Source organism: Aptenodytes patagonicus, chromosome 4 (assembly GCF_965638725.1).
Source record: "Aptenodytes patagonicus chromosome 4, bAptPat1.pri.cur, whole genome shotgun sequence".
Taxonomy (NCBI): domain Eukaryota; kingdom Metazoa; phylum Chordata; class Aves; order Sphenisciformes; family Spheniscidae; genus Aptenodytes; species Aptenodytes patagonicus.
The window spans coordinates 60,431,434-60,457,220 of NC_134952.1; the positions used below are offsets into that span (position 1 = coordinate 60,431,434).

General features: G+C 41.4%; 2 protein-coding genes across 6 annotated transcripts in view; one reads left to right on the forward strand and one right to left on the reverse strand.

Annotated features, from left to right (window-relative positions):
- The window catches only part of MCUB (mitochondrial calcium uniporter dominant negative subunit beta), a 56,870-nt gene extending 42,825 nt beyond the window's left edge, over window positions 1-14,045 (forward strand). The window contains exons 2-8 of one of the 2 annotated variants that reach the window (XM_076336885.1): window positions 4,017-4,092; window positions 4,376-4,546; window positions 9,098-9,202; window positions 9,429-9,589; window positions 10,431-10,634; window positions 12,049-12,165; window positions 13,160-14,045. In XM_076336885.1, coding sequence (XP_076193000.1) covers window positions 4,017-4,092; window positions 4,376-4,546; window positions 9,098-9,202; window positions 9,429-9,589; window positions 10,431-10,634; window positions 12,049-12,165; window positions 13,160-13,237 — 912 coding nt within the window. In that variant the 3' untranslated portion in view covers window positions 13,238-14,045. The remainder of the gene's footprint in view (window positions 1-4,016; window positions 4,093-4,375; window positions 4,547-9,097; window positions 9,203-9,428; window positions 9,590-10,430; window positions 10,635-12,048; window positions 12,166-13,159) is intronic. The other variant, XM_076336886.1, reaches the window with a different exon arrangement.
- On the reverse strand, window positions 371-24,452 carry CASP6 (caspase 6). 4 transcript variants are annotated; one of them, XM_076336890.1, is made up of 8 exons: window positions 24,278-24,452; window positions 22,335-22,376; window positions 21,529-21,571; window positions 19,339-19,485; window positions 18,824-18,900; window positions 18,194-18,369; window positions 15,860-16,016; window positions 371-1,473 (listed from the first exon to the last, which is right to left on the reverse strand). In XM_076336890.1, the coding sequence occupies exons 1-8, from the start codon at window positions 24,306-24,308 to the stop codon at window positions 1,445-1,447; spliced, it is 702 nt and encodes a 233-aa protein (XP_076193005.1). In that variant the 5' UTR covers window positions 24,309-24,452; the 3' UTR covers window positions 371-1,444. The 4 variants fall into 4 exon arrangements, with proteins under 4 accessions (XP_076193005.1, XP_076193002.1, XP_076193003.1 ...); XM_076336887.1 differs by lacking the exon at window positions 371-1,473 and adding an exon at window positions 14,049-15,249; XM_076336888.1 differs by lacking the exons at window positions 371-1,473; window positions 24,278-24,452 and adding exons at window positions 14,049-15,249; window positions 23,476-23,570.
- Window positions 24,453-25,787: the final 1,335 nt, after the last annotated feature.

A 25,787-nucleotide genomic window follows, 5' to 3' on the forward strand; every position in this document is an offset into this window, starting at 1 on the left:
TAAGTGTCAAAGATGATAATTCTGTGCTCTCAGAAAGTCTCCTAATGACATGTTTTTGTAGAATTCCTTTTTCAAGGTCACTTTTTCATGAGAAAAATATTTTTACTTCTTGCTCTCTCCCCACCCACATTATAATTTTCCAGAGAACAGAAGTTATGGTTCCTAATGAGGTTTCTATTTGCATATGCAGTACTGAGGAAGATGAGAGACTTTGGTGCCACCTCATATGCTGCTGCTGATACCAATTCTTTACACGTAGCTGGCCACACATAAATTTGAGCTGATGTTTGCTGCAACACTCACTCAACATCATAAGAGATTGCTTATTCAGAACAGCTAACTCCAGAAAATGCAATGTAGATAGGTTTAGTGGTTTGCCACTCTCAAAGTGAAAAATGCAGTATCGCTGTTCCTGTCTCTCCCCACCCCCCATGCCTGGCTGCTTAGTTTTCCAGCTCAGTTATGCTGCTACATTAGTCCCTAAAGCTGTGCTGTAAACCAGATTGTTGAAATTTCCACTCTGACTTTAACAGTGGCAACTTCTCTGCATTTAGAGACAGGAGGTACCCTTAAAAGAGGAAGTACTTCTTTAAACTGGAGATATATTTTCTGTTTTACACCAGCTGGTATTTTTTAATGGAATATATTGGATTATTTTTATCACAATTAGCACTCTGTGCCTGAAATTCTCATGGGTTTTCACTCCCAGAGTCCATGCCTTGAACTGAGTCAAGAGATCTAGGTCACTGTGGCTGACTGCTGCTCCCAGGTGTTTTGTGTTAGGAAGCAAACATAGCTGAGGGAGAAAGGGTGTTTCACAGCTAAATGCTGTTCATAAGCCTTTGGCCCAATTCCAGAACATAGTTGTAATTGCATTAGAGGTATTTTAGCCAGATGTCCTGCCACGTGTGTGCTCGAGTTGCAGGAAGATGTAGAATAGCTTTCTTTAGCCTTTGTGTGGTTAGATGAATTAGCCGAGATGCATGTACTGGCATATAAGAGAGTTAGTAGCGTGCTGTCCTCCTTACAGTATCTCAAAGTCATGATGCAGTTAATTCAGGATACATTCCTTCTATTCCAGCTCTCACTGATGTTACTGTGAGGGCGTTCTCATTGGTTTGGTCCTGTGGTTCAAGTCTTCCTTTTAGCTGCGGTGGTTGCCGACCTCATTTCTTTTCCAGTGGCAGAGTAGGGGTCATTCCAAGCACCTCGAAAGTGGCACAGTGATTTGGCTGTAGGGTGCAAGCTAATGGTTTAATAACTTTCTCCTTACATTTCCAGATTTACATCTCCAGTTTCAGTGAAGTTAACTCAGCCCTTCATACTTCCCAGCTAATCAACCTAGAGCTTGTATAGAAAGAGTTCATTATTTGGTACTCAGTTCAACTCCATGGCTCAGTGGCTTTTGCTTTTCTTATACTTCACATTTTCTTTGCAGGTGATTTTAATGGGTAGGCTGCATTAACAGACAATCTAAAAAAGAAAAAAAAAAGCTTCAGTATATATTGAGATTTTTTCAATGGATCATGAATGGTAAACGTCAAAGTCTAAAGAATAATAGACTCAAATACCTTAAAGATCTTATTTCCATAAATGGAATTTAATATAATAAATATTTTAACTTAATATATTTAGTATATCTAAATATTTTAATATATTAATATGTATTAATTGTTGAATGCATTGATTCCTCCATAAGCAAAGTAGATACCCAAATTCACCAAAATGGGGCTTTGAGCGACCTGATCTAGTGGACAGTATCCCTGCCCATGGTAGAGGGGTTGGAACTAGATGATCTTTATGGTCTCTTCCAACCCAAACCATTCTATGATTCTATGATTAAAAAAAAAATAAATGAAGGAACCTTCCAATACAAGCATGGAGCAGTTCCATGCCTGAGGTGGGTTGGAGGATAAGTATCTAAATGTTAATTGCAAAGTTACGTATCAGGTATCTGTGAAAAAAAAATCAACAGCTAGTTCCTTAAATACATCCCTCAGAAGAAACAAGTAACACGGTTGCTGTTAGATTCAAGGCTATTGAGTATTACCATGGACTGTTCTAATCGGTGTGTTTCAGGGTCTTTTGTGGAAAAAACAGATCACGTGTTGAATGTTTTCCCCCTACTGCTAGGCTGTATATTTCTAAATGTTTTGTGGGTGTAGGTGCCCCCTGTAGATGGGGTGAGAACTGGTGAGCTGGGCTGAGTGTCCTGCTCTGCTCCAGGGAAAGTCTCTTGCTCTGCTGGAGAAACAAACAAGTTACCGCATGTGTCCTAGCCCTGGGTAGCCATTTGGCATCCCTGCACTCCTAGTGTCTACTCTTTCTTTTTTTTTTGACGATGCTCTTGTGTTTAAGGTATTTTGCTATTTAGTCTAGGTTTCTGAGTGCCTTTGATACCTGAAGATTACAATACACAAATTTCTCAGTGTTGGAAACTCCCAGTGTGATTCATTTTATTTTCTTCAAATCCTGAAAAGTCCTTGTTCCAGGTAGAAAGCTAGGGCAAGGTCAGCATCTTTGAAACACACAGATTTATTTTTTTACAGATGAATCCTTTATTTAACCTAACAGGATATTCCTATCCAGGCAGTCAAACTTGTGATTCTTTAAAAACAAGTAAATCACATGAACGTGGTGAGCAGTGCTCAGCATACTGAATGGGCAGAGGCCTCCTGCATTTGTAGCTTTCCTTTCCTGCCTTGTCGAAGGAGATTATCTTGCAGACTATGAAAAGTTGTGGCCTTCAGACAGATGAGCTATAAAGCTGACCAGAGGGAGAATCGGTCCTTGTCATCTCTCCCCACATCATTTTCCACTTCCCCCGGCTATCATATTTCAAACCCCATGCCTTGGTCCAGCCCATGCACAATTTTTGTAACCAGCTTACTCAGGGATGTGATTTCCCTTCTTACTTCTGCCTGTTACACTTAGTTTATAGCAGTAATGCCTACTTTGTGGGAGTCACTGCAATAAAATTGTTCCTCTCCTTGTGCAGGGGGGACTAGCTGTAGAAGCAGAGTACTTTTGTGTCAGAGTAGTTGCATCTTCCACAGCGTGGCTGGACTGCTTTAAGTACAAGGGTCTAATCAGAGCAGTTTGTCTCCTCTGTTTTGACATGGCTGTGTTGAAGCGTCTTGATGGTTCTCACCAATGTCCCTGGAAGGGATGGGCTTGGGAGCGCAACCATGCAGGTTCAAAATCCTGCTGTCAGCACTGTCCCAGGGCGTAGGGGATACTTATTGCATCTGGGTGTACCTCCTTCGATGTGGTACCAGAGGCTGGCGGTGCTGTTAGTTGCAGCAGCAGTATCTCAGCTGCAGTTGAAACAGCTGTTCAGATTTTAAAAATAAAAATAAAATATCTTCCATACTTTGGCAAGCCGCATTGTTGTTGTTGTCCTTTAACACCATGAATGTCAATAGTTAACAGTTGGTATATGATACATAATTACGAAGCAAAGGGGAGTTACCTCAGTCTGCATTGGCTTTCATTTTATTTGAGGTTATAAAGAGTGCCATTCTGTTTATGATTTGGCAGTAAAAGACCTCACTGAAACCATGCACACTGTTTTAAGTTACACTGCAGACTCTGAACTGCTGCAGAACACTTCTGCCTTCAGGCGCCACGATGTAGAGCTCTTTCAAGCAGCTGTTTTTGTGGCAGAGGAGAGGGCTTATTGTGAGAGTTGCATGAAGCACTTCAGAAACACTGGATTTTTTTTTCCCCCTTTCTTTCCCTCCCCTTTCCTTTTTTTCTTGAGTTATTTACACGACGCTGGACAAAAAGTTAAACTATGGGCAATACCTTAATACCCTTGGCAACGTTTATGCTTTCTATAAGGACGGTTCTGTCTTTTAAATAGAAATCGGTAAGCGAGGGGTTTTTCTTGAGAAGGACACCTCTGCTGTCAGATCACACAGACAGATCACCGTGACAGGCTGGGTACTGCCTTTGACCAGATAAATCTTGCATCCTAACCTTTCTAAAGCAAGCTCCCTGTGTCCGTGCTGCAGGTGCGGCTGTGGAGGCACGCCGGAGCTTGGAGGGGCCGGGAAGGAGCACCTTACAGCACGCTGGTGCCATCTGATGGTAAGCTTGCCCAGCAGGTTTTCCCCCCTCCCATCAATGTCAACAAGCTTTTCATTTATTTTGTGGGAGTAGGGTGAGATGACGTTAGTTGCATGTTATATATATATTTTTTATCTCTCTCTCTCTCCCCCCCCCAGAAATAGAAGTACTATATTTATTAAAGAAATCTAGAATGTTTTGTGTGGTTCTCTTTATTCATCCTGTGTTTTAAAAACAGCTTTTAAATTAAACTACAACTTACGATATGACTTCTTCACTTAGTTTTCTTTTCCGCCTCCCCCAGAAGTAACTATTAATTACAGACATGGTCTGCCTGTGATAACTCTTACGCTGCCCACAAGAAGTGAACGCTGTCGGTTCACTGTCAAGCCAGTGGTGACCACCGTAGGTGCATTCCTGCAGGATGTGCAGAGAGAAGATAAAGGAATTGAGAGGGCGGAAGTCTTTGCAACAGGTATCTTACATTTCTGTCATTCCTCAGAATGAATACATTCCTTTTCAAATGGACTGTACTTCTCTCCTGAAGCATGAGTTCAGTCCTCCATCAGGTTTAGCATTGTTGTTGTTGGGGTAGTTCTTGAATGCTTCTGGGGTTTATTGGTGTTTCAAATTTAATATGTGAGTCCTCTTGGAAAGGCTGATTAAAAATGCAAAATTGGACATATTACTGTAACCTTCCCTATATCCCAGTAGTGTCCTCTATTATCTTTTTCAGGTAGCTTCTCTCTGTAATGCTGCCTTAAATAAGTGTCTCTCTTCTGGTTTCCTTGATATCTTTTTCTTTTCTTGTCCTCCATGATCATTCTTAAAGACAAGCAGTCGGGCTCTTGAATGTGATGTCTGCCAGTTGTTCAGTGTTACCCAGAGCTGAAAGTATCGGTTTGCCTTACTACAAACTTGAACTTGTATGGAAAACTTACTAAGAGCTAAGCAACCAGATAATGTGTGCAATGATAAAGGGCAGCTTTTTGAGACTTTGGGAAGGTTTCATTCATCAGCTCGAGTACAGTACTTCGGGGCCCCTGGGTTGAAAAGAAAAAGCTATACTGATATGTTAGCATTGATGTGGTCTTTCCTCCTTGTAGCATACTGTTTATCCCATTGTTCAAAGTCTTCAGGTAATTTTCTCAAGCTCTGCTCACTGTTTTCATGTGTTTTGTCTGCCTGTTGATAAAAGCTAAAATCCAGTTAGTTAAACTGGTTTTTCATTTTATTTTCATGACAACGTGGTTTGTATTTTGGCAGTGCTTTGTAGTTTTTCCACAGCAATTCTGAAAAGTCTTGCAACCCCTGTCCTCATCCTAGAGAAGGACTCAATCTCAAAAGTAGAACTGAGATGTAGCTTTCTTGTCCGAATCTGGTAGAATAGGTACTTGAATTTGGCTAACTAAAAACATCTATTTCTTTCCTTCCTCTCCCCCCCCCCCCCCCCCCCCCCAAAAAAAAAGAAAGAAACAAAAAAAAAAGGATAGTTACATCCCTGTAGAAAGATTTATTTTCCATCAGGTAACACATAAACAGAAGAAAGGGTGGGGTCAAGGAAAGTTGGTCCAAAGGTTCATAACTGGGTGCATTCATAATGTTCCCTTTCTTCCTGGTTGATATTGCAGAGGGCTGCAGGGACTTTTAAAGGGACTGAAAATAGATTGATGCTCCTAGAAGATCAGGAAGCCACAGATCTAGGAGAAGCTGCTTTAGTTGCCTTTGAGAGCACATTTAGTAAAATAGGAAAATACCCCATAGAGCAATATATTTATAGAGCAATGGAGATGTGATCTGTGTGGATCCCAGTGTGTTCATGAGCTTCATGTACACAGGAACTTTGGGGTTGGCTTGGTTTTTTGTTGTTGTGGTGGTTTTTTTTTTAATGCTACGTCTGCTAGGCAGCAAAGGTAGAAAATTCTCTTGAAAAAGATAATTTCATAAGAGACACTTGTGTCTTCAGAAGCCATTGTAACAAACTGTCATTGTCAGCAGCTTGCCTTCCCCTTAACATGGAAGTTTTCACTACAAAGGATTTCTTACTGAGGTGAGGCAGGGCTAGCCAAGAACATGCTCCAGCAAACAGTTAACCTCCGAGTACTGCTATCTGTGCAGAGACATCCATGACAGGTATTTGTGATTCACTGCTGAATCCCATTCTTCTGTGGTATGTCAGCAAAAGCTAACTACTCATTCTGCTTCAGTGCAAATATCGATCACTTGTGAGGCATAAGACAATTTCAGTAAGAAACCTACAAGTCTGCCATTTTTGGCATGGGCGGGCAGCAGGTTCCAAAGTGGAAAGGAATTTGGGCTATTTTCACCTCGTCTCATCTGTTTAACACTGCCTCCCCCGCCCCCAACTTTGAAATAGAAATATTGTCCGCTTTGATTAAAACAATGACTGTTAAACAGTTCTCTGCTATGTATTTTTCAAGTGCTGGGCAATTGTAATGTTAAGAGAACAGCTTAGATGTTTAATTTATTAGGAAACTGATACTGTAAAAAGAAACTATTGGTCAAGTACTGAGAGTTGAATTTAAACATTTATTATTAAATTATGAAGCCTTGATTTAGTGCAGACACTTCTTCTGTGTCATTTAGCCGTTAAATGAAACCCAGCCTTAATTGAAAGCATTAGTGCTGTGTATGATGACTCACTTTCATTTTCTGTGGATTTGATTTTGGTCCTGCAAAACTTCTGTAGACAAAAACTGGCCCTTGGTCCACATTTGAACACTTGTGCTTTGGTATAGGAAGGAAAGTAGCCTTTTGCTGAAAGGCTGTGGCGAATTTTCTAAAATAAAACACCTCCCTTCCCCCCAAACTTTTCTGCTTTTCAGTTGATGAAAGGTTGGACGGGTTAATAAATTGGTGTTGTATCACATCCAGAACAAAGAGCCTACCTGGCACTTCCTTTGAAAAGCATTTTTTGCTTAAATGTCACTTTATAAATGTCACCTTAATAATTTATATGCACATGAGCTTTGATGTTCTATTACACCATAAAAAAAAAAGAGTGGATGGGCACATTAAAATTTCAGATTTTGGACTGAAAGTGATAGCCTTCCAGGTTTGCTTTGCTACCCACACAGAGTGGGTCGGGGAGCCAGCTGGTGCATTAGCTCATGGAGTTCAGTAGTCTCAGCCTCAGCAGATGGGGCACGAGAACAGAGTTCAAGTGAATAAATAATTGCAGGTGTGGGGTTATCTACGGTGCCTTTCTGCAGTGGGCATGTGGGGACAGATGGAGGAGCTGGAGCAGTAGCACTGTGACAAATATTTACATACAAAAATCTTCATATTTTGTAGCCTGATTGTTATTCATCTCAGGAGTAAAGCTGCTGTTTTCCACCACTGCCCACCCCTTGGCAGGAGCAGGGGAGAAGATGCCCTTTTTATGTATAGGAAATGAAGACCAGGTCAAACAGTGGAGCAGCTGCCCTGTGGCTTTTGAACCCCCCATGCCACAGCAATGTGTCCAGCAGCAATGGTGTGCAGCTCCAGGGGTTCTTGGGCCACGTCAACCCCCTGTGGGGGCTGGTTTTATTGGGTGGTTCTGGGATCTGCTGGACTTGGGCCAGTGAGAGCTCTGGGGATCCACCATTACATGTTGCTGCTAATGACTCTGGAAGCTCCTTTTCCCTGTCTTCAGCTCCCAGTGGGATGTGATGTGTTCCTTTGCGTCTTAGCTGCGGTGAGGTGCGGTGGACGGTGAAATGAAGAGGAGATATGAAAGCCGGCAGGCAGGAAGAGTAGTAATATACTAAAGAAAAGAGGTTATTTACAATTTCAGGCCCCTTTAAACAGGGAAACAAAAAGCAGAGATGGGACAAAACAGATCTTTTACATTTCAGCAGAGGTTTTAGATTACCTTTAGATTGCCTTTGTGTATTGAATGTAAAATAGGAAGGGATCCATTTCTCATTTGGATGCAACTATTTCTCCTGTTGTTCAAGAAATCGGAAATGTTGTCAGAGTACTAATCTTGCAAGATCTGCTGTGTTGAGAATGCCCTGGGAAGGGCTTCAATATGTCCATGCTGTTGGATGAGAGCCTTTTCATATATTGAAGTTGTGGTCCATCTACCAGTGGCAAATCTTTTCTAAGCCCTAGGCACACAGATACTGCCTTTTGGGTGAAAGGGCCTTTGGCAAAGAAAAATGGTAGAGAAGGGATGAAAAGAAGGAACAAATATAAAAGCAGGATAAAATCTTCAACAACCAGCTTTCCTGGTTGAATGTCACAGTTGCCCCCTTGATTCTGATTTTAAGTCATTGAAAATAGATAGGATTTTTTTTTTTTCCCTCAGCCTGTTCTCTGTGTTGCTGATGGGGTAGTATTCATGTAAGTTTTTGCATAAAAAAGAAAAGTAGAAAAGGGTTCTCCAGAGCTTTTTAGACTAATGCCTCTGTGGCTCCTGGTCTGCCTTGTACTGGACAGTCTAGCTATCTACTTCTTAACTCGCAGTCACAACTGATATTGAAACAGAGTGATTGCAAGTACCATTAATAAAAATCTGAACACCACTACTGATAAGAATTGCTCCTTTTGTCTAGAAGAGCTTGTTTAAAGAAAGACATAAATCTGTAACTGAAGATGAGGTCTTTGAAGGTCTTTTAATTTCCCAGAACCCTTTGTCCTAGTGAAGATGCAAACTTTTGTGTGGATGGAGAAACAAAAATGCAGATCTTCATGTTGCAATATGTTGCTGTTTTATGCAAGACTTCTTTTTCTTCTGCCCTCCCCTTCCCAATGGGTCATAATTGTAACACAAGAAAACACAAGTCTGCTCATAGTAGTGGCAAGTCCAAATGACACTGCTAGAGAAATCATTCAGGCACACACTCTGCGTTGATGTGTTCCTCCTTACTTTTTAGTATCAGTTACCACATTTACTAGAAGTACAGTTCCCTTCCAAACATTATTAATAAAGAACTCTAGCACTTTTTCAAAGGGATATCAGCTAATGTTTAAGATTCCTTATGATAAATGATTTAGAACTTAAATCTTTCGTCTGCAGATGGTAGCAAGGTCTCTGATGCAACCTTGATGGAGGTCTTATTGATGAATGACTTTAAACTTGTTGTCAACAACACAGCATACAGTGTGTCACCTCCTGCAAAAGGTAAGAGTGATGCTTAGTAACTCGGATTATCTCACTTCATCTAGTGAAAGGCATGGGAAGTCTCAGAAAACTGGAACCTGTCTGGAGAAAGGAATTAAGGAATTTCTCTTTTTTTTTTTTTTTTTTTTACTATTGGATGGTCCTGCTTTTTGGGGTTGGAGGTGGGGAGAAAATGAAGAAGGGTAGATTCTTGAAATGTTTTATATGACAAACACTTTCTTTTCAGAGATGCTGAGTAGTGAGCATGCTACTGAAATGGAAGATATCAAATCCTTGGTTCACAGACTGTTTGTGGCTCTACATTTAGAAGATCACCAGATCAGGAAAGAGAGAGAATTGCTACAGAAACTGGACCATCTGAAAGAAGAGTTGCTGCCTCTTGAACAGGTTGGAAAGTGGGGTTACTTCTTTTCCTTTTTAAACTCAAAAGAATTTCCTTTCATCATGAGTAAGTCCTGTGATAGAAAAAAAATAGCATGAATGGCTAGGGTGTGTCTGTTTTGTTTGTTATGCAAACGAGGGTCAATTCAAATATAATTCAAATTATTTTCAATTCAGTTCTTTTCCCTCCTATAATGCACATGCCCTGGGTAGAAACCACACACTCGGAGAAAGCTGTCATGAGCAAGCCTCCGCATGGCTAGTATTGGGATTGAAAGTCCTCTTAGTCACCTGTTGCTCTATGAGTTCTGAATACCCGTTACAGAAAAAACAATAGCGAGGTAAAAATCATCTGTGGCGTAGGCTAGGGTTTTCTATATCACCAAGGCAGCAAGGCGAATTGTTTGGACTAATGGTTGCCATAATCCAAGAAGGGAAGGTATGAATATTGATCTAGTGCAGGCTAAGCTAACTCAGCATGAGGGGAGGAAGCCAGAAAGAGCCTGACAAAGTAGACAAACTTTTCCTTCGCTTCAGACCTGCTTTGTGAGGACCAGCCTCAGCGTTAACCAGAGCTGCCTTGAATGGTAAATGGAAATCTAGTAGACATAAATCCCTAATAGTGCGAAGGGGAGATTAAAAGCAGCATTTCTTGGTGCACAACAGCCAGGAGATCTGATTGCCCTTGGATTTCAGTCCTTTTCTTTCTTGGCAGGGTAAGTTTGTAAGAGGAGTCAGTAAAAGATCCTGAAAAAGGATCTAGCCCAGCAGGAGAAAACATAGTTGAGGAGCTGCTCATCAGTTGCACTCATTTGCTTGAACAGGTTTCTATATTCCTTTTCCTTAGATGAAAGCCAGAATCACGGACAGGGCAGATGCAAAGACCTCCAGGCTCCTATGGGTTGGCTTAGCTCTGATGTCAACACAAGGGGGAGCACTGGCATGGCTCACGTGGTGGGTCTATTCCTGGGACATCATGGAGCCGGTCACATACTTCATCACTTATGGGAGTGCCATGGCTTTCTATGCCTACTTTGTTCTTACTAAACAGGTAAGTCTTCATTTTGTAAACGTCTGGAGTATTGTAAAGGAGGAAGACTGACTCTGAAAATCCCAATGTTTGGGCTTTGATGAAAATACAATTCAGTAAGTAGCCTTGCCATCAGATAGGGACTTGTTTGATCCCTAATGGGGTTGGATATGAACATTACATTATGCAGTGTCAAGCCAGGTACTGTTACACATGAACTGCAGACCAGCTGCTGAGCAGAACTACTATCTGTAAGAGTTCATAACCTAGGGAATGAAAAGTGATCAAAGAAGTCTCTCCTTTTATTTTAAATTTTTGTAGATCACTTTGAATAGTAAATGGCACCTTGCTCATTGCTGTAAAGGGAGAGCAACTAGTAGTGCTGTGCCAGTTTGTGAACGCTGCCTTACAGCAGGCCAGGAAGCAAATCACTGAACAGTAGGTTTTATTTGCTGGAGTTTACATATAAACGGTGCAGGGTGCCAAATAGTTTGGAAATCTGGCAGTTGCATTATTGAAATATACCTAATTTAGTGCCTGAAAAAATGTTATTGCTTTGTTCTTCATAATCTGACTGCTTTTCCTTGACTTTGAATGAATGGAGGTAAATCTAGGACAGCTGAAATGGGGCAGGAAACAGGCTTTGTTCAGAAGAAAAAAATTTTGCTGGGTAACAAAAAAACAGATCTTAACTGAGCTGCAGAACACACTTGTCCTGAAATCCTGTAAGACTTCGAGGAATGTTTCTTTTTCCTATTTTAGCTCTGTACTTTACTCCCAAAGTGGACATCTCAATGTCGAACTTTGTGATGCAAAACTTTTTGTTATGGAGGTATGAGGAAGAGTAGCCAACACTTCCTTCCATAATACCGATGGATCTATAGACCTCGTGAGACGTCAGGTTCCTTTAGTGAAAAGGGGAGATGTGTCTGTTTTTATGAACAGCTGGCTCTGAATGCGAATTTTACTCCTCCTCACTGACTTTTAAGAAGGGCTATGGCATTCCTACTTTTTATATGTGAGTAGATAAAGAGATTACTACTTGGCTTTTCTGAACAGCTGCTGGCGCCATTGCTTGAGACTTTCAAATAAGTCTTTGAGAAATAGTAGTTGAACTTTCTCTGACTCCTTGGAAGTAGTGTCTGTTGACTCAGGCAGCTCCTGTCATGAAGATCACACTATGTCTTTATTATGATTGAAAATTCCTTTAGACGTGATAGAAATGATTCATACCATGTGTCTCAAAGGCCCTTATGACTTATAAGGGCATAACTTCATATGTAGCCTCTTAACAGAACATGTGTGTGTGTTGAACTAGATAAATCTTCCTGAAACAGGCTGAATTTCTGTTGAAAACTCATTTGCCCAGATAATCTTCTGACCTCTACCCAGTTTTCTTGCTAACCCCAAATATGTGCCCTGCTTTCTTCACCAGGACTACATTTACCCTGACGCTAAAGACAGGCAGTTCCTCCACTACTTCTATCAGAAATCCAAAAAACAGCATTTTAATGTGGAACGATATAACAAGCTCAAAGAAGACCTAGCAGAGGTATTTAAATGCAGTCCTTAAATAATGAGGTAGCCTCTGGGTTAAGACTTTTTCAGTAAACGCTCAGCTAATGGAAAATTGACCTCAAGGTTTGTTACTTACATTCAAAACAAACAGTGTATTGCTTATCAGCCAGTTTGAGCTGTTTAAATAACCATACAATGTTTGCCATTGATGTATAAACTACTTCAGTAAGTCATCAGAAAGGGAGACCTTCATGAATTTAATTTAAAACAAATAAGTCAGTTTATCAGCCCTACACATCCATTTTTTGCATACTTGAATATGTTGCATTTTCAGCCTATTTCAGCCTATAAAATATTCTATTTTAATAGAATAGCTGTATTGCTTTGGGAGGCAGTGTGCTTGCTGCACTGCTGTGGTAACACAATCTTCTCCCTTCCTTGGAAGAAAACTGTCTTGCAGAGTTCAGCATTTAACAACTTAATCCTATTCCTCAGGTAAAAGGCTTAGATTTCCATCCAGTCACCCGTGTTCTCTAAAAGGTGGTGGTGTGTGTCTGGGAGAAATTTTGTAATCTTCATGAAAAAATGTAGCAGATCCCACTCCTCAATTCTTACTCCCCCATTCCATCTCCCCAGCCCTATGTTCCATGTCTCATAAAAGAAAACTGAAACTACCCCTAATTTTAGTTCAAGACCTGTGGTTCAGGGTATCATTTCATGAGCCACATTTGGCATAAGGCTAGAGTTTGATGCTTTTTCAGTATCCTTTGAGTATGAATTTTGTAATTGTCATTTCAGGAAAATAATACTTTGGGGTGTGGGTGAGTGGGTGGATGGGCAGAGCACATGCTTCTCTCTGGAGACTGGCTGAATGACCTGTAAACGTTCGGCGTCCTCCATTCGATTAGTATGGTTTCTTGTGTAAGACCAGTGCCTTCTGAGAAAGGAAAGATACTGGATGTGTGAAAGAGGAGGAGAAGACAGAGGGCTGCAGAAGGACGAAATCTCACTCTTTCTTTCACTGGCAGGCAGAAGAATCCCTGAGGCGTCTGCGCCAACCTCTGCACCTGAGGCTTCCAATCCAGGAAATCAATGACAAGGACTGACTTTGGTTTTTCGTATATATTAGAATTGCCCTTTCAAAGGTGATACGAACATTTAGTTACTCTATAGAAACTGGGTATCTTTGACCACTATAGTTTTGAAAGTTGCAATAAATAACTATAAAAATGATTTGGTCACTTGGTGGTTTGGGATTGGTTTTTTGTTTTTTTTTTTCTTAAATACTATAAAGAAGTTGCTGAAGCAAAGTTCTTCAAGATATTTGTCAAACCTCATTAGTAAAATAGAGGCATTCTGCCTGCTGGTAAAATGACAGGGATGTTTTATAGAACAAGGGCTGTCTTTTTAGGACTATTTTCTATAGCACAGCAGTAGCTCCTAGAATAATTTTCTGCATTGAGTATTAAGGATTTTTTTTCCTGAAATTACTGTTTTCCTTTCCCTAGCTCTGTGCTTTGACTCTGATATAACACCATTGGTGGAGGTTAGACTTGCATTACAAGTAAGCTTTTTTAGTAAATATTGCTGGGAAAGTAAGATATATCAAACTCATTTACTATAAAATCATTTATGTTTCACTGTTGCATTTTATTGAAAGAATTTATCAAAACATTCAAGTTTATACATGCATGATTTATACAAAGCTTAAAGTAGCCATAGTAAGATTTAACATCTGTGACTCAGAACATAGTATATGGAAAGATTAGCTAAAGTAGAGCCAGTAAGTCAATTCTTTTATACCCAGGAAAGTGGATTAAGACACTTTTCTCAGTGTGAGTTCTCCATTGTCCCCCAGAGTTAAGTGTATGTACCAATAATGTAAAAAAATAATAAAAGAAATATTCGCTTCTAGTGAGTACCATTGAAATTACTGATGCTGCAGTAGTAACAATCCTATGGTGAAACATCCTGTGGTGACAAACGCACTATCACTTTTATATACGCCGTGGCAGTGTATGGCTGATCTCCCCTGGGGCCAAGGGGAGGAAGAGGCTGATCCAGCACCAAGGCCTGAAGTATGAAGGTTTGCATATGTTGTATTTTGCAGAGCTGCCTAGGTATGTCCAGCAGTTGTGAGCCTGGAACCTTGAAATGATTTGCTTTAGCTTGAGAGATGTGTACAAGGTGAGCTTACCCAAAGTCATGCTAAGCAAGCTGTACGTGATCTCATTTCGCTACTGCTTGCTTTTCTCCTGAGGATGCGAAGCACCAGCAAGCTTTAATTGTGCCCCAAACGTAAATGATGTGCAAACAAAAATAAGCCCTTTATCTATATTAATGCTACAATTGTACTCAAGGAATTAAGTTCCTTTTTAGTGTTCAGAGAAAATAAAAAAATGTCTAAAAAGCTATAAATTCACAAAAATTGGAAGGTGGATACTGCTGTCCACAGATATAAAAAGACATCCTACAAACATATTCCCTGTAAACTGTGCTCTTGGAGCAAGAAAAGCTAATCTAATGCAACATTTGAAATGTTTTGGAAATAGTAAAATGTGCCATGGTTAGATGGCAATCAAGGAAAGAACTTTTAAGAAAAAAAGTAATCTACAGTACCAATTTCAATAAAATCTGAGCACGTCTTAATAGTTTTGCACCAGTCAACTTTTCCCAAATTCCCTGAGATGAACAGAGCTGTAATACTAGCTTTAAAATTGCTTTAAGATTTTAGAAACTATTATATATGCAAACTATAACATTTGATCCCAGTGTTTTTGCAAACAATCTTGTAGAATATTAGTCTCCTGAACTAAGATGGTGTGCTCTTCACTTCTGCAGTGAGTAGTAGTTAATGGTTGTCATTGTTATTTAACAATCTACTTAGATTTTGGATGAAAATACAATTTTTTAGTTAACATTGAGGCAAAACAGGGAATCTGTTTTTTTCCTATAGCATTGATGTCTCTGCACATATCCACTTTGCGATGAGATACTTTCCTGTTAACAACAGTAAGAAGTTCTGTGAACTCCAAGGAAGAGCCGTGCTTCCTAAGTGCCTCACACAAATCTTGAATGTACCAGGAGCCATTTACAGTTTCACGATGAGAAAAGTAACCTATTGTAGAACAGGAGCATGAAATTATATCCAAACATAAGTAGTGATGCCACTTGAAAAATATTCATGATAGTTACTGCTCGCTAGCTGCATCCGTAAGGGATTACTAATGGGTGTAAATCTTACTTCGCCAATTATGTAATTTCACTAGAAGTTGTAGATGGGAAATGGCTTTGAGATCACTTATAGTGCTCAGCCAAGAGGAGCATGGTTCAGGGACTGGTAGCTTACAGGATTGTATCTGCACATTACAAGAGAGCAGATGGGACTGAGGACAACATGGAGGACTGGAGAGGACAGCCACATAGTGCAAGGAAATTTATAAGCCACCAGAATCCTACAGTGCTGGAAAAGAGGGGAATGCTTGCTGTCAGCAGACAGCTCAGCAGCAATATTATGATGAGAATGTTTCTGCTTGGCAAATTAACTGCAACCTTGATGGTTTATTTTCACTTTTTCCTTAACATCTTTCCCAGACGAGATGTCACTTATCAGACATGCAAAACAGATGACCTGGAACTGTACTCATTATTTTGTTTGCAAAATGAAGAAGTGTTCAAGCTTGTTACAGTGAAGTAGCAGACATCAGATGTAAATTACTACAACTTACCTTGTGCCACAGAGTAGCACATGATAAAGTCTGCGCCAGCAGGCAGGGTATAGACACCAGCTGCATCCACTTCAGTCTCATTGACAACAGATTCATCGCTACCATCTGTTGAATCTGGAGCAATAACTGGATCGTCATGTTTATCACCTCGACATGCCTGTTGGTGAGAAGTATTGTTATGCTTTCACCTCTGCCAAGCTCACCTATGTTAATATGATACTTCTGACACTAACCAGAGAGGACTTCTGTTCAGTTAGGTGTTCCACATTACCATGAGTCTGGATTCATAAAGACCCATTTACTTCTCTATCAATTAAAATATTGGTGACGAAGCCCAGTGAAAGCTCTGAGATGATCATAGAATCGCTGAGATTGGAAGGGGCCTCTTGAGATCACCTAGTCCAACCCCCCTGGCTCAAGCAGGGTTAGCTAGAGCAGGTTGTCCATGACTACGTCCAGTCAGCTTTTGAGTGTCTTCATAGATGGAGACTCCACAAGCTCTCTGGGTGACCTCTTCCAGTGTTTGACCACCCTCACAGTAAAAAAGTGTTTTCCTGTGTAGAGATGGAATTTCCTGTGTTTTAATTCGTGCCAGTTGCCTCTTGTCCTGTCACTGGGCACCACTGAAAAGACCCTGGCTCCCTCTTCTTTATTCCCTCCCACCAGGTGTTTATAACATTGATAAGATTCCCTCCAAGCCGAACAGTCCCAGCTCTCTCAGCCTCTCCTCATACGAGAGATGCTCTAGTCCCTTAATCATCTTTGTGGCCCTTTGCAGGACTCACTCCAGTAAGTCCGTATCTTTCTTGTACTGGGGAACCCAGAACTAGACACAGTACTTCAGATGCAGCCTCACCAGTGCTGAGTAGAGGGGAAGAATCACCTCCCTTGGACCTGTTGGCAAGGCAGCGTTGAGTAAATGCTCTGAAGCACAGCCATCGTTACATGCTGTTACACTTGGGCTCTTAGTTCAGTCTCAAATGTGTTAGTTGAGGGCGTTTTTTTTTGTGAGAAGCCAGTAAGTGAGCCCAGTATTGTCAGTGTTGCAGAAAGGCTATACATGGAGAATAAGAAGGTAAGAACACACTAAAAAGATACAAAGTAGGTAAGGAGCGCTACTTAAGAACTGCCACTAAAGAGAGAAACATGAAAATCTTCTTTCATTTATACTGATGAAATTCCATCCTTGCTGTTTCCTTTGATTTCCAAAGGTAAATGCTATGCCGATTGTGCTGTAACTCAGTTAATTTGCTTTTTGATAAGTATACATTATAAATGTTTCCAAGTATTAGTTATAACTTAAAATTGAAATATGTAAATAATTCTCCATCTTTGGCACCTGGTTAAAAGAAAAAAATCAAAGCTGAGTGAGTCCTAATGAAAGATGAATTAACAATGTGCTGATTCTTGCAGCGGCCTTGTTCCTAAGGAAGCTTTCATTTGAAAAAAAGGGTAATTCTTAGAATTACTCTATAAACTACTACAATTACAATCTGCTGAAGGCCAGGTTCTCATTTGAGTTTGCTAATTGTAATCTGGATAAAGATGGGATAAAGCCCTGTGTAACCTGGTTTGACCCCATAACTGACTCTGCTTTGAACAGGAGGCTGGACCAGAGACCTCCTGAGGTCCCTTCTAACTTGCATTATCCTGTGAACCAAGGAGTGAAACAGGCAGTTACGCATGGGCTTTATTTGACTACTTAGCAGAAGCAGTATTTCTGAGGCAGTAAAACCTTAAATTGATTCTTTAAATTCTACAGAGATGCCAATTATTGGTCATGGACAGAAAAGAAACAAAACAAAAACCCAAAGAAAACCAGAAAAAACATCACCACCATCACCAAAACCAACCAAACAAAAAACCCCCACAAAAAAACAACTTCTGTAAGGATCAAGTAAAGGGACTTGCCTGTAGGGAAACAGTGAAGGTAAGGAGGTTTGATAGCCTTCTACAGCCTATCCTAGGGCTGTGAGGTGTGAACAGTAGTAGGAACTGAGCTGAGGCTGTACACAACTTTCTCAAAAAAAAATGATACTGTCTTCTCTGCCATTAAATATACACTGACAGTCAATCTGACATAGGCTTAATTTGGGTTGCTCTTCATAAATACAGCTAGAATCATAATATTAACACTTGTGTACATAAAGGTTTTTAAAAAAAGAGAAGAATCCATGTCTTAAATGCCTTTAAGGAGCAGTTTTCCATACCTTCTTTCCTAAAGATGCAAAAACTTTCCCTTGTGGAAAGACTGTATCAGGAAAACTGACTTCTGTATTACAAGAAGACATAGGTCAGTGTTAGCTCCACTGAATTCAGAAACAGACATCTTACCTGAATGATAAATATCTTCGGTTTTCCTACCAGACTCTGGCACTTGTCTCCTCTGAACATGTCTGTGATTGTCTCAATTTTGATGTGGGTGTCATATGCATAAACATGATCATTATCACCATGACTCAGGAACACACAAACAAAGCAGTCAGCATTGCTGTGGTCTTCCTTAGAGGCTGAAATAGTCAAGTGGTGTTTAAATGACTAAACAGCGATCTTCAGGTTTAAAAAACATTGTACATTTGTATCATATAATTTAATCTCCTATCAGTCCTTTTTCAAATGAACCCTATTTTCAGGTAGTGTAACACTGCAGAGATTTGAAAGGTGCACTGATTCAACATGGCTGAAGATAAGGGCCACTACAAGGAAAAAGACGACTGTTACTAACTTCTCCCAGCTGCAGGTACTTTCTTTCAGCTCTTAGCAACTTCATTAGTTCTCTCCACAGAAGCTTCACTTACATTGCAATAAAATAACCTGAAGTCTAACCCTTAAGTCCTTCTAACGTTAAACAACTCCCTTGTGCACAAGAATTATTTTAAGTTAGTTGAACAGAGAGAATGGAAGAAAAGATATCCGGAAATTCTGCTACAAATAGTTAGACATAACCAATATATAGTCTCCTACCTTCATAAATTTTCTGCAGCACATCTTCTGCTTTCAGATCATCAAAATGTCTGACTTCAAATCCAAGGTCTGTCAAACTATTGTTAAAACACATCAGTATCAGTAAAAATCTAGTTCAAATTATACATCAGTTGCTACCAACTCAGTTGCTTTCCCTGTGAGAGAATTAATATTCATGTTTATGCATTATTTATGAAAAAACCTACTAAACTTGATTTTGAACTCAAACAGGTGTCAAGTGCAGGTGTAATACCTAAAGTTACTTCAAATAGTTTGTCCTAAGAGAGGTCTGGATACACTGAAATCATAGGACTTGTGCCAGCAGTTTCTGTGACTCAAAGGACTGTGCCTTGAAGCTTTTTTATTATGACTTTCTTTGCCAAGGTTGCATAGGTGCTGATGTCTGCAAAATCTTTTGTTCTATACTTAAGTGTAAGATTTAGGTAACTGCTTATTTGACCATGACTTCTGAAGTTTAGCTTTTTAAGCTTGAGTAGAGAAACCAAGTTTCTTACCTGCGTTTCAGATTGTTTCTGTCTGCAAGAGTCCCGCGTCTGTCTGGCAGCTTCAAATGCCAAAAGAAGTGCTCGTGATTGAAGATTAACGCAACTCCTCTTCTTTGATGGTTCATTTTGTATTGCACTGTAGGATCAAGTGATTGTCTGTTGCCAGAGACGGAAAATATTCTTGATCAATGAGTTCATGGCTAATTGAATTCCCTTCCTGTATTCCTGCTAGCTGAGATTTTTTTAATTGACTGGAGACTTTGAGGATCCAATTTCAGAAGACAAGACCTCAAAATGTGCAATATTTTAGGAAAAGCCTCAATTGCTAGGTCTTTTTGAAAAGCTCGGGCGTGTTAAGCAATTCAGTAAAAAAAAGTGTTGGGTGTGTATTAGGCTCTATCAGGTAGGTTGACCAGTTTCTCTACAATGTATTTTCTCTTGTCAGGAGGCTGTCTCATTAGTAACGCAGTAAGGCATATAACTGCACTTTAGACTTGGCTCCAATTCTCTGTTATGTGTTTAGCTAAATATTATTTTAACATAATTGGATAGTGCATACGTACTTATTTGGAATTGTAGCTGTCTGAGATTTGTTTCAAGTTCTTCTGGCTAAACCGAGTGCTGCATCATAACCAAGAGACTCTAAACTGGTGATGAGGTGGTATGCATAGGGTATCTTGCAAAAGGAGAACAAATTTGCATTATTTACCCTAACAAAATGAAAGTTATGACAATACAACTGTTCATCTTAATTTTTTAGCAACCAGCCAACAAAGTTCTAAAGCTGAAGGACAGTGTTGTTCTGAAGGACAGAACAAATGACCGACCCAGCTTCTAAGTAGAGGACTTTAAACTATCATGGCAATGAACGTATGGAGCACCCGTGTGTCTGGAGTAGCATTCAGCAATTTTGTTGTTTTATGAACAAAACACAACATAGAAATCTGTGATAGCACGCTATGGACTGTACACTTGGACCCAAAAGGTTGTTTCCAAGTGTTGGCATGGCTGTATTTCGAGAGACAAAGCAGACAATCTTACTGCTTTTGTAGACAGAGGTATCGGTGCAGGGAACAGAAACCAAGACGCTTCTGGCAATAGCCTTGGCAATAGACAAGGCCAGTGCTATTAGATGTACAAGAATGACAGTCCAGGTCATGCTGCCCTAGGACCGGCTCGAGTCAGAGCTGTCATTTTTGGCATGTTACTGTTTTTTCCTGCTATGGAATGTTCAGTTTTGGTGCAATTGGTGGAAGAAGTTGCACAGAATATTTGCCTGCAGACGTTACTTAAAGATTGCAGTTTCATCAGCAAAATGCCTTTGTTTCACTACAAAACAACCAAAGTTATCCGTAAACCATTTCTGCTTCTCCACTTTATTATGAGTAGCCCCTTAATAAAACATCTTTTTGTAATGTCTGCATAAGAATTCAAACAGGGAACAGGAATTCCGGTTGACTGTTCAAAGTCTGGGGGTTTCTACAATGTTGGCTGGATAACCAATAAGAAAAGTTAAGTGGGTGCTTTATCACTCTCCCCAGTTGGAGTACTTAACATGATAAAATGCAAAGATGATAAACTTTAGCCCTGTAATTATGATATTTCACCTGTACCAGTACCAGAGTTTATTCGGATTTTGGCAATTTATCTTCCTTAGGGTTTGGCTAGATGTAGGGCTAGTAGGGATTTTGGACAGTTAGGTCCTTGAATCCTGTGAATGGCCATTAAAGGATGGTTCCCTAAATAGTTCTTCCTCTGGTCAGCTGTGTTCACTGAGTGGGTGAAGTTATCAGGCAGGTAGTTTACCTTTTCCAGGGCTAGATGATGTTCTAAGGTGGAGTACGAAAAATTCATGGAATCACTATCCCGTGGTCCCTTTACCCTCCTTCTAGAGGAATATATTCTTGTGTGACACTCTATCACTTAGTCTGCCCAGTTGTTCCTTAGATTGTGACGGTATTTTTGCCACAGTCTCTGCACATTGCCTAACATAAAAGGAGTCCACTCCTAAGAGTCCCTTCTGCATGCATTCATGATAAGAAGGGTGGTTCTACATCTGGTGTAGCTAAAACTAGAAACATCTTCTGTAAGTGGGTGGAGTTGAGTTGAATAATCCAGCCACGTTAACAAAATTCAGAAAACCCTGCACTGACCTCAATGCCATGGGCCATCTCTCTGTCATTACCATCAGAACTTTACCTTACATCAAGTGCATCTACTTCTGTGATGTTCTGATTTCCATCTGTTAGAGAGATCAAAAAGTCATTTAGCCACTAAATCATTCATTAAAACAAAACAATTTGAATTTGTGCATCCAGCCTTGAAGTTTAGCTGTTACTGTGAACCAAAAGCTCATTCGCACATCAGGTAAGTAGGCATGCAGTTAAAACAGCTCCATTAGCGTTTGTTTGCACCCACAGCTTTTGGAGGCTGTTCTTAAAGTCCTGACTCCAACAGTCTGAATTTTAGATGGTCAAGTCATGCATATTTTATATCTGTCTGTGTATCCATATCTATATAGACATATTCAGAGATCATGATTTTATGTAACGAACTAGCTGGCTGTATTTACTTAAACAGAGTCTCTAACTCAATAGTTATGATTTTACATAATTAAAAATACACTGGTGTTTCTTTTATTTCAGTAACACTGCTAATGCAAAGCTGAGCATTCTCTGAGGTTGGATGCAGCATATGAGTCATAGCAGGTAGTGTAACAGTATGTATAGCTAATGACAACTGAGAAGATGCAAGATTTATACCTTTTCTTCTGCTAAACTACATAGACATAAGTATCTCCAGTAACAAAATGCACATAAAGGTAACATTGTGGGAACAACAGGGAACATGCACATCTTGGGAGTGTGCAGAACTAAAGACTTGCAGATGGTTAGGCCAAAATATTTATTCCTTTTGCTTAAACATCTCACGGGGCTATAAGATCCTCCTCCTCCTACCAGTGGAGACTAACTACCACATTATGAAAACTATGTACTATACTGTACCTGTGGTGATTAATGTAGGTCTGCTATCCAACTGGACATGGCCTGCAATTAGAAGAGAAGATGGATCATGTATACATACATTTTACAAACTATTTTATATATACGATACTACCTTTTCACATCTGTTTTTCACATCTGATGAAAGCCCTTTGCAAAACAAACAATATAGCTATGTATTGATAGAGGAGAAAAGTTCATAAAGACATTAGAATAAACTTGCAGAAATCTAGAATTGGCTTTAGAAGCTTTTATGTTGAACACCATACCACAGGAGGGGGTGGCTCAAAGGAAGTCACATGCTTGTAAGTGTTACTATTCACATGTAAACTTCCCGCTGGCAAAGATCGATCGTGCTTTCAGGTGTTGGGTCTTACAATTATCGCTAGTAACCTGAACGCACAGAAAAGGCTATCTCAGTTTGCTTGAAACATAACATATAGGTCAGACTAATAACAGAAGTGCTGAAAGATGAGTGTAGATAGAACATAGCAACAATACCGATGCCTGTGGCTCTGTTGATAATATGAAGCCAGAGATCTTTAAGAGTGCATCTGTATGTTTAAATTTACACTGTATTTTTGCTTGTGTACCTGAGATCTGGCTGATGCTTTTGCCTCAACTTGGGGGAGGGGGGGAGGAGCTAATCCACCCCCAAAAAAACCAACAGACCATTAAAATGTTACGGTCATCAAACTTTTAGACAGAAAATGGTGCCATGTAGACACAGGAAGAACAGAATTCCTGGGCCAAAGGAAACTAGGGAAATCTGGTTTTCCTGTTCTTTTAATTCTGTTTAGTCAGTTCCCAGTCTTTAGCTTTTCATTGCCACTGTCATATTGCAGCTTCATTCAAGTAAACACTACTTAAATTATGATGATTCATGAAAAGCTTTCTGCTTGTCTTACACAGGCTTGTTCTAAAAACTGATTGCTCTGAATAGGACTACTTACTTGTCTTAAATCTCGTGAAGACGGATTGTTTCAAAGGAATCAAAGATCAGGTATGCACTGGATTACACTGGGATCCGATAGCGTGTTTCTGGATACGTTTTAATCTCAATATGTCTATCGTTTGAGCCAAAGTACACGGCATTTAGAAAATACCAGTAACCAAATGGCAGGAAAAAAAAAAAAATGTATACCTAAGCCTAACAGCATCTTCTGGAACCAAACCCACGCAGTTTTGCTGCGCCTCTCTTCTCCTGTTACACAGCACCGTTCTTCCGAGGCACCTGAACCCCGGCTATCCCGGTGTTTCCTCCTCTTTTTACGATGCTAGCTGTTTTTCTTCTGTGTTGACAAAGCAACCCCGTTTCCCAGCTCTCGGCCCGCCGCCCTGCCGGGCTGTCCCAGGGCGGCGGGGCCCCCCGTCGTTAAACCCCCCCTTTCATTTCCCGCAGCTGGGGCGGGGAGGGGGAAGCACACGGGACTTTACCCTCAGTGGGGTGCGCTGGATTTTACACGCAAATCTACTTCCGCGTTGGCTGCCTCTGCCGCCGTGCCGTCCTGCTCCCCACCTGCCACCTTTCCCCGCTCCCCTTCCTTCTCTGCAGTGAAGCAAAGGCCACGCTCCCCACGAACGCCGGCAGCCACCTCCGGGCAGCGCTCCTCCAGGCATAGCCCCCGCTCTGCCGCTTCGGGTCAGCCGAGGGGGGAGGCCCCTCTCCCCGCACCACCCTCGCAAAGACACCCCCCTCCCGCTCTTCCCCCCGCGGGAGGCGATCGGCACCGTGCCTACCCCAGGCGTCACAGGCCGGGTTGAAACCCCTGTCGCCAGAGCACGGGGCCTGCCTGGGGACCGCCGAGGCCGTTAATGGCTCCGCACGTTAACGGGAGGCGCACGAGGCTCCGGCAGGCGCGGAACAACCGACGCCCCCCCAGCCGCGCGGGCGGCCGCCATTACCCACCTCCCCCCTCGGTTCCCTCCCCCCTCCGCCCCCCTACCTGCCGGCCGCTGCCGCTCCGAGCCCGACATGACCGCGGACAGAAGCTCCCCGGTGTCGCGCCGTTCCGTGCGTGCGCGCCTTGCCTTCTCGGTACCGGCCCGCCTCCTCGGCCCGGCCCAGGCACCCCCTCGGGGGCAGGGCGTTCATCGCCCTTTCCCCCGACGCCGGCCGCCGCCTCCCTAAGAAACGGGGCGGGAGAGGGGGGGAAGTGCTGCGGGGCCGTGAGGGCCGCGGGGATCCCGGTGGCCGGGGCGGGAGGCGGCGGCAGCAGCACCCAGCGGAGAGGCGGCCGCCTCGGGGCGGGGTGACGGCCCGCTGCGGGGGCTTCAGGCCTTCCCGGGGCTGCGGGCAGGCGGCCGCACTCTGAAGGTAAGTCTGTAATGCCGGTGGCTTGGTGTGGCAACTCCCTGCTCGGGAGACTGCGAGGGCTGGCTGCCGTAGGTCGAAACTCAGCCGGGAAAGTTGAAGGGTGATGTGTTAAAGCGTCTCCTATTACTTTTTAAGTTTGTCATGCATTCTCTGTATTCCTGTGGTGGGTGCTTTACTGACTGTGTTTCATTAACTGCACTGCTATATACAAAGGTATCATCCTGAAATATGGTGAGAAGCTACTGTGTTTACTAAATTGATATTTTTCAAGACTGTATTAGAAGTCCCCTTAAAGGGACATACTGTTTCCTTTGCTGTAAGACTACTGTTACTCAAAATGCATTTTCATTCAGGCACCCGCATCTAAACCCTTGAGAGGTTTGGATGTAGATAATTTTGCAGCTTTGCTCTATTCTTGCATCAGCTCTCTTTGATGATCTTAGAACTGTGAGGAGAGCACCAAGGTATTGAGAAGAGAGTGCCAAGGTATCTTAACAAATGCTGGTATTCCCAACCTTTTCAGTATATGGCACTTACTGTTCACTGATTGATTGCATAAGAAACAACAGTTTCTAAACCAAAGCCAATGACAAAAAACATCCTTCTGTATAAGAGCTTTGCAGATTTGTACTGTGGATGGATCTGAATTTCCTATCCGGCCTATTTCTAGGTAGGCTTTAGGATAAACTCAAGTGTGACTACACTCTTAGAGATTGCTGCTACAAGCACAAATGGAGGCAGATTTAGAGTGGGATTTTAGGTATTTTTACCGTCCGTTTGGCCTGTTTTTACACAGGCTTCTTGCATGACTAAATCTTTTCGACAAGATGTCTCCCTTTTGATTAAAGGAACTATGGGTATTTCTAAGTGCCTTTGCTTGTTTTTCCCTTGTTTGGACTTGTTATCCTCATACTGCCAGTAGGCAGCTACATCAAGATAAAACTGTTGTTAAAATTGTCTTTGTGTATACTTGAGTTAGAACATGATACTATTAGAAGAGTTTAGCGTCTTCCACTACGAAACATTTAGACTCTTATCCAGCAGATTCATTTTTTGCAAACTGCAAATCCCAGATCTCTCAGCTCACAGTGGAGCTGCCCCTACACCCACTGCCTGCAAGAATCCTGTGTGAAGTAGCA

Bases quoted from the DNA above. Each gene is read 5' to 3' on its own strand.
- CASP6 (XM_076336887.1), bottom strand. From the start codon at position 24,308: ATGTCGGGCTCGGAGCGGCAGCGGCCGGCAG. The intron at 22,377-24,277 runs GTAGGGGGGCGG...TTCTAATTGCAG, and splicing joins GGAGCGGCAGCGGCCGGCAG to GCCATGTCCAGTTGGATAGC. The intron at 15,250-15,859 runs GTAAGTTGTAGT...GTTCTACAATAG, and splicing joins GTGCTACTCTGTGGCACAAG to GTTACTTTTCTCATCGTGAA.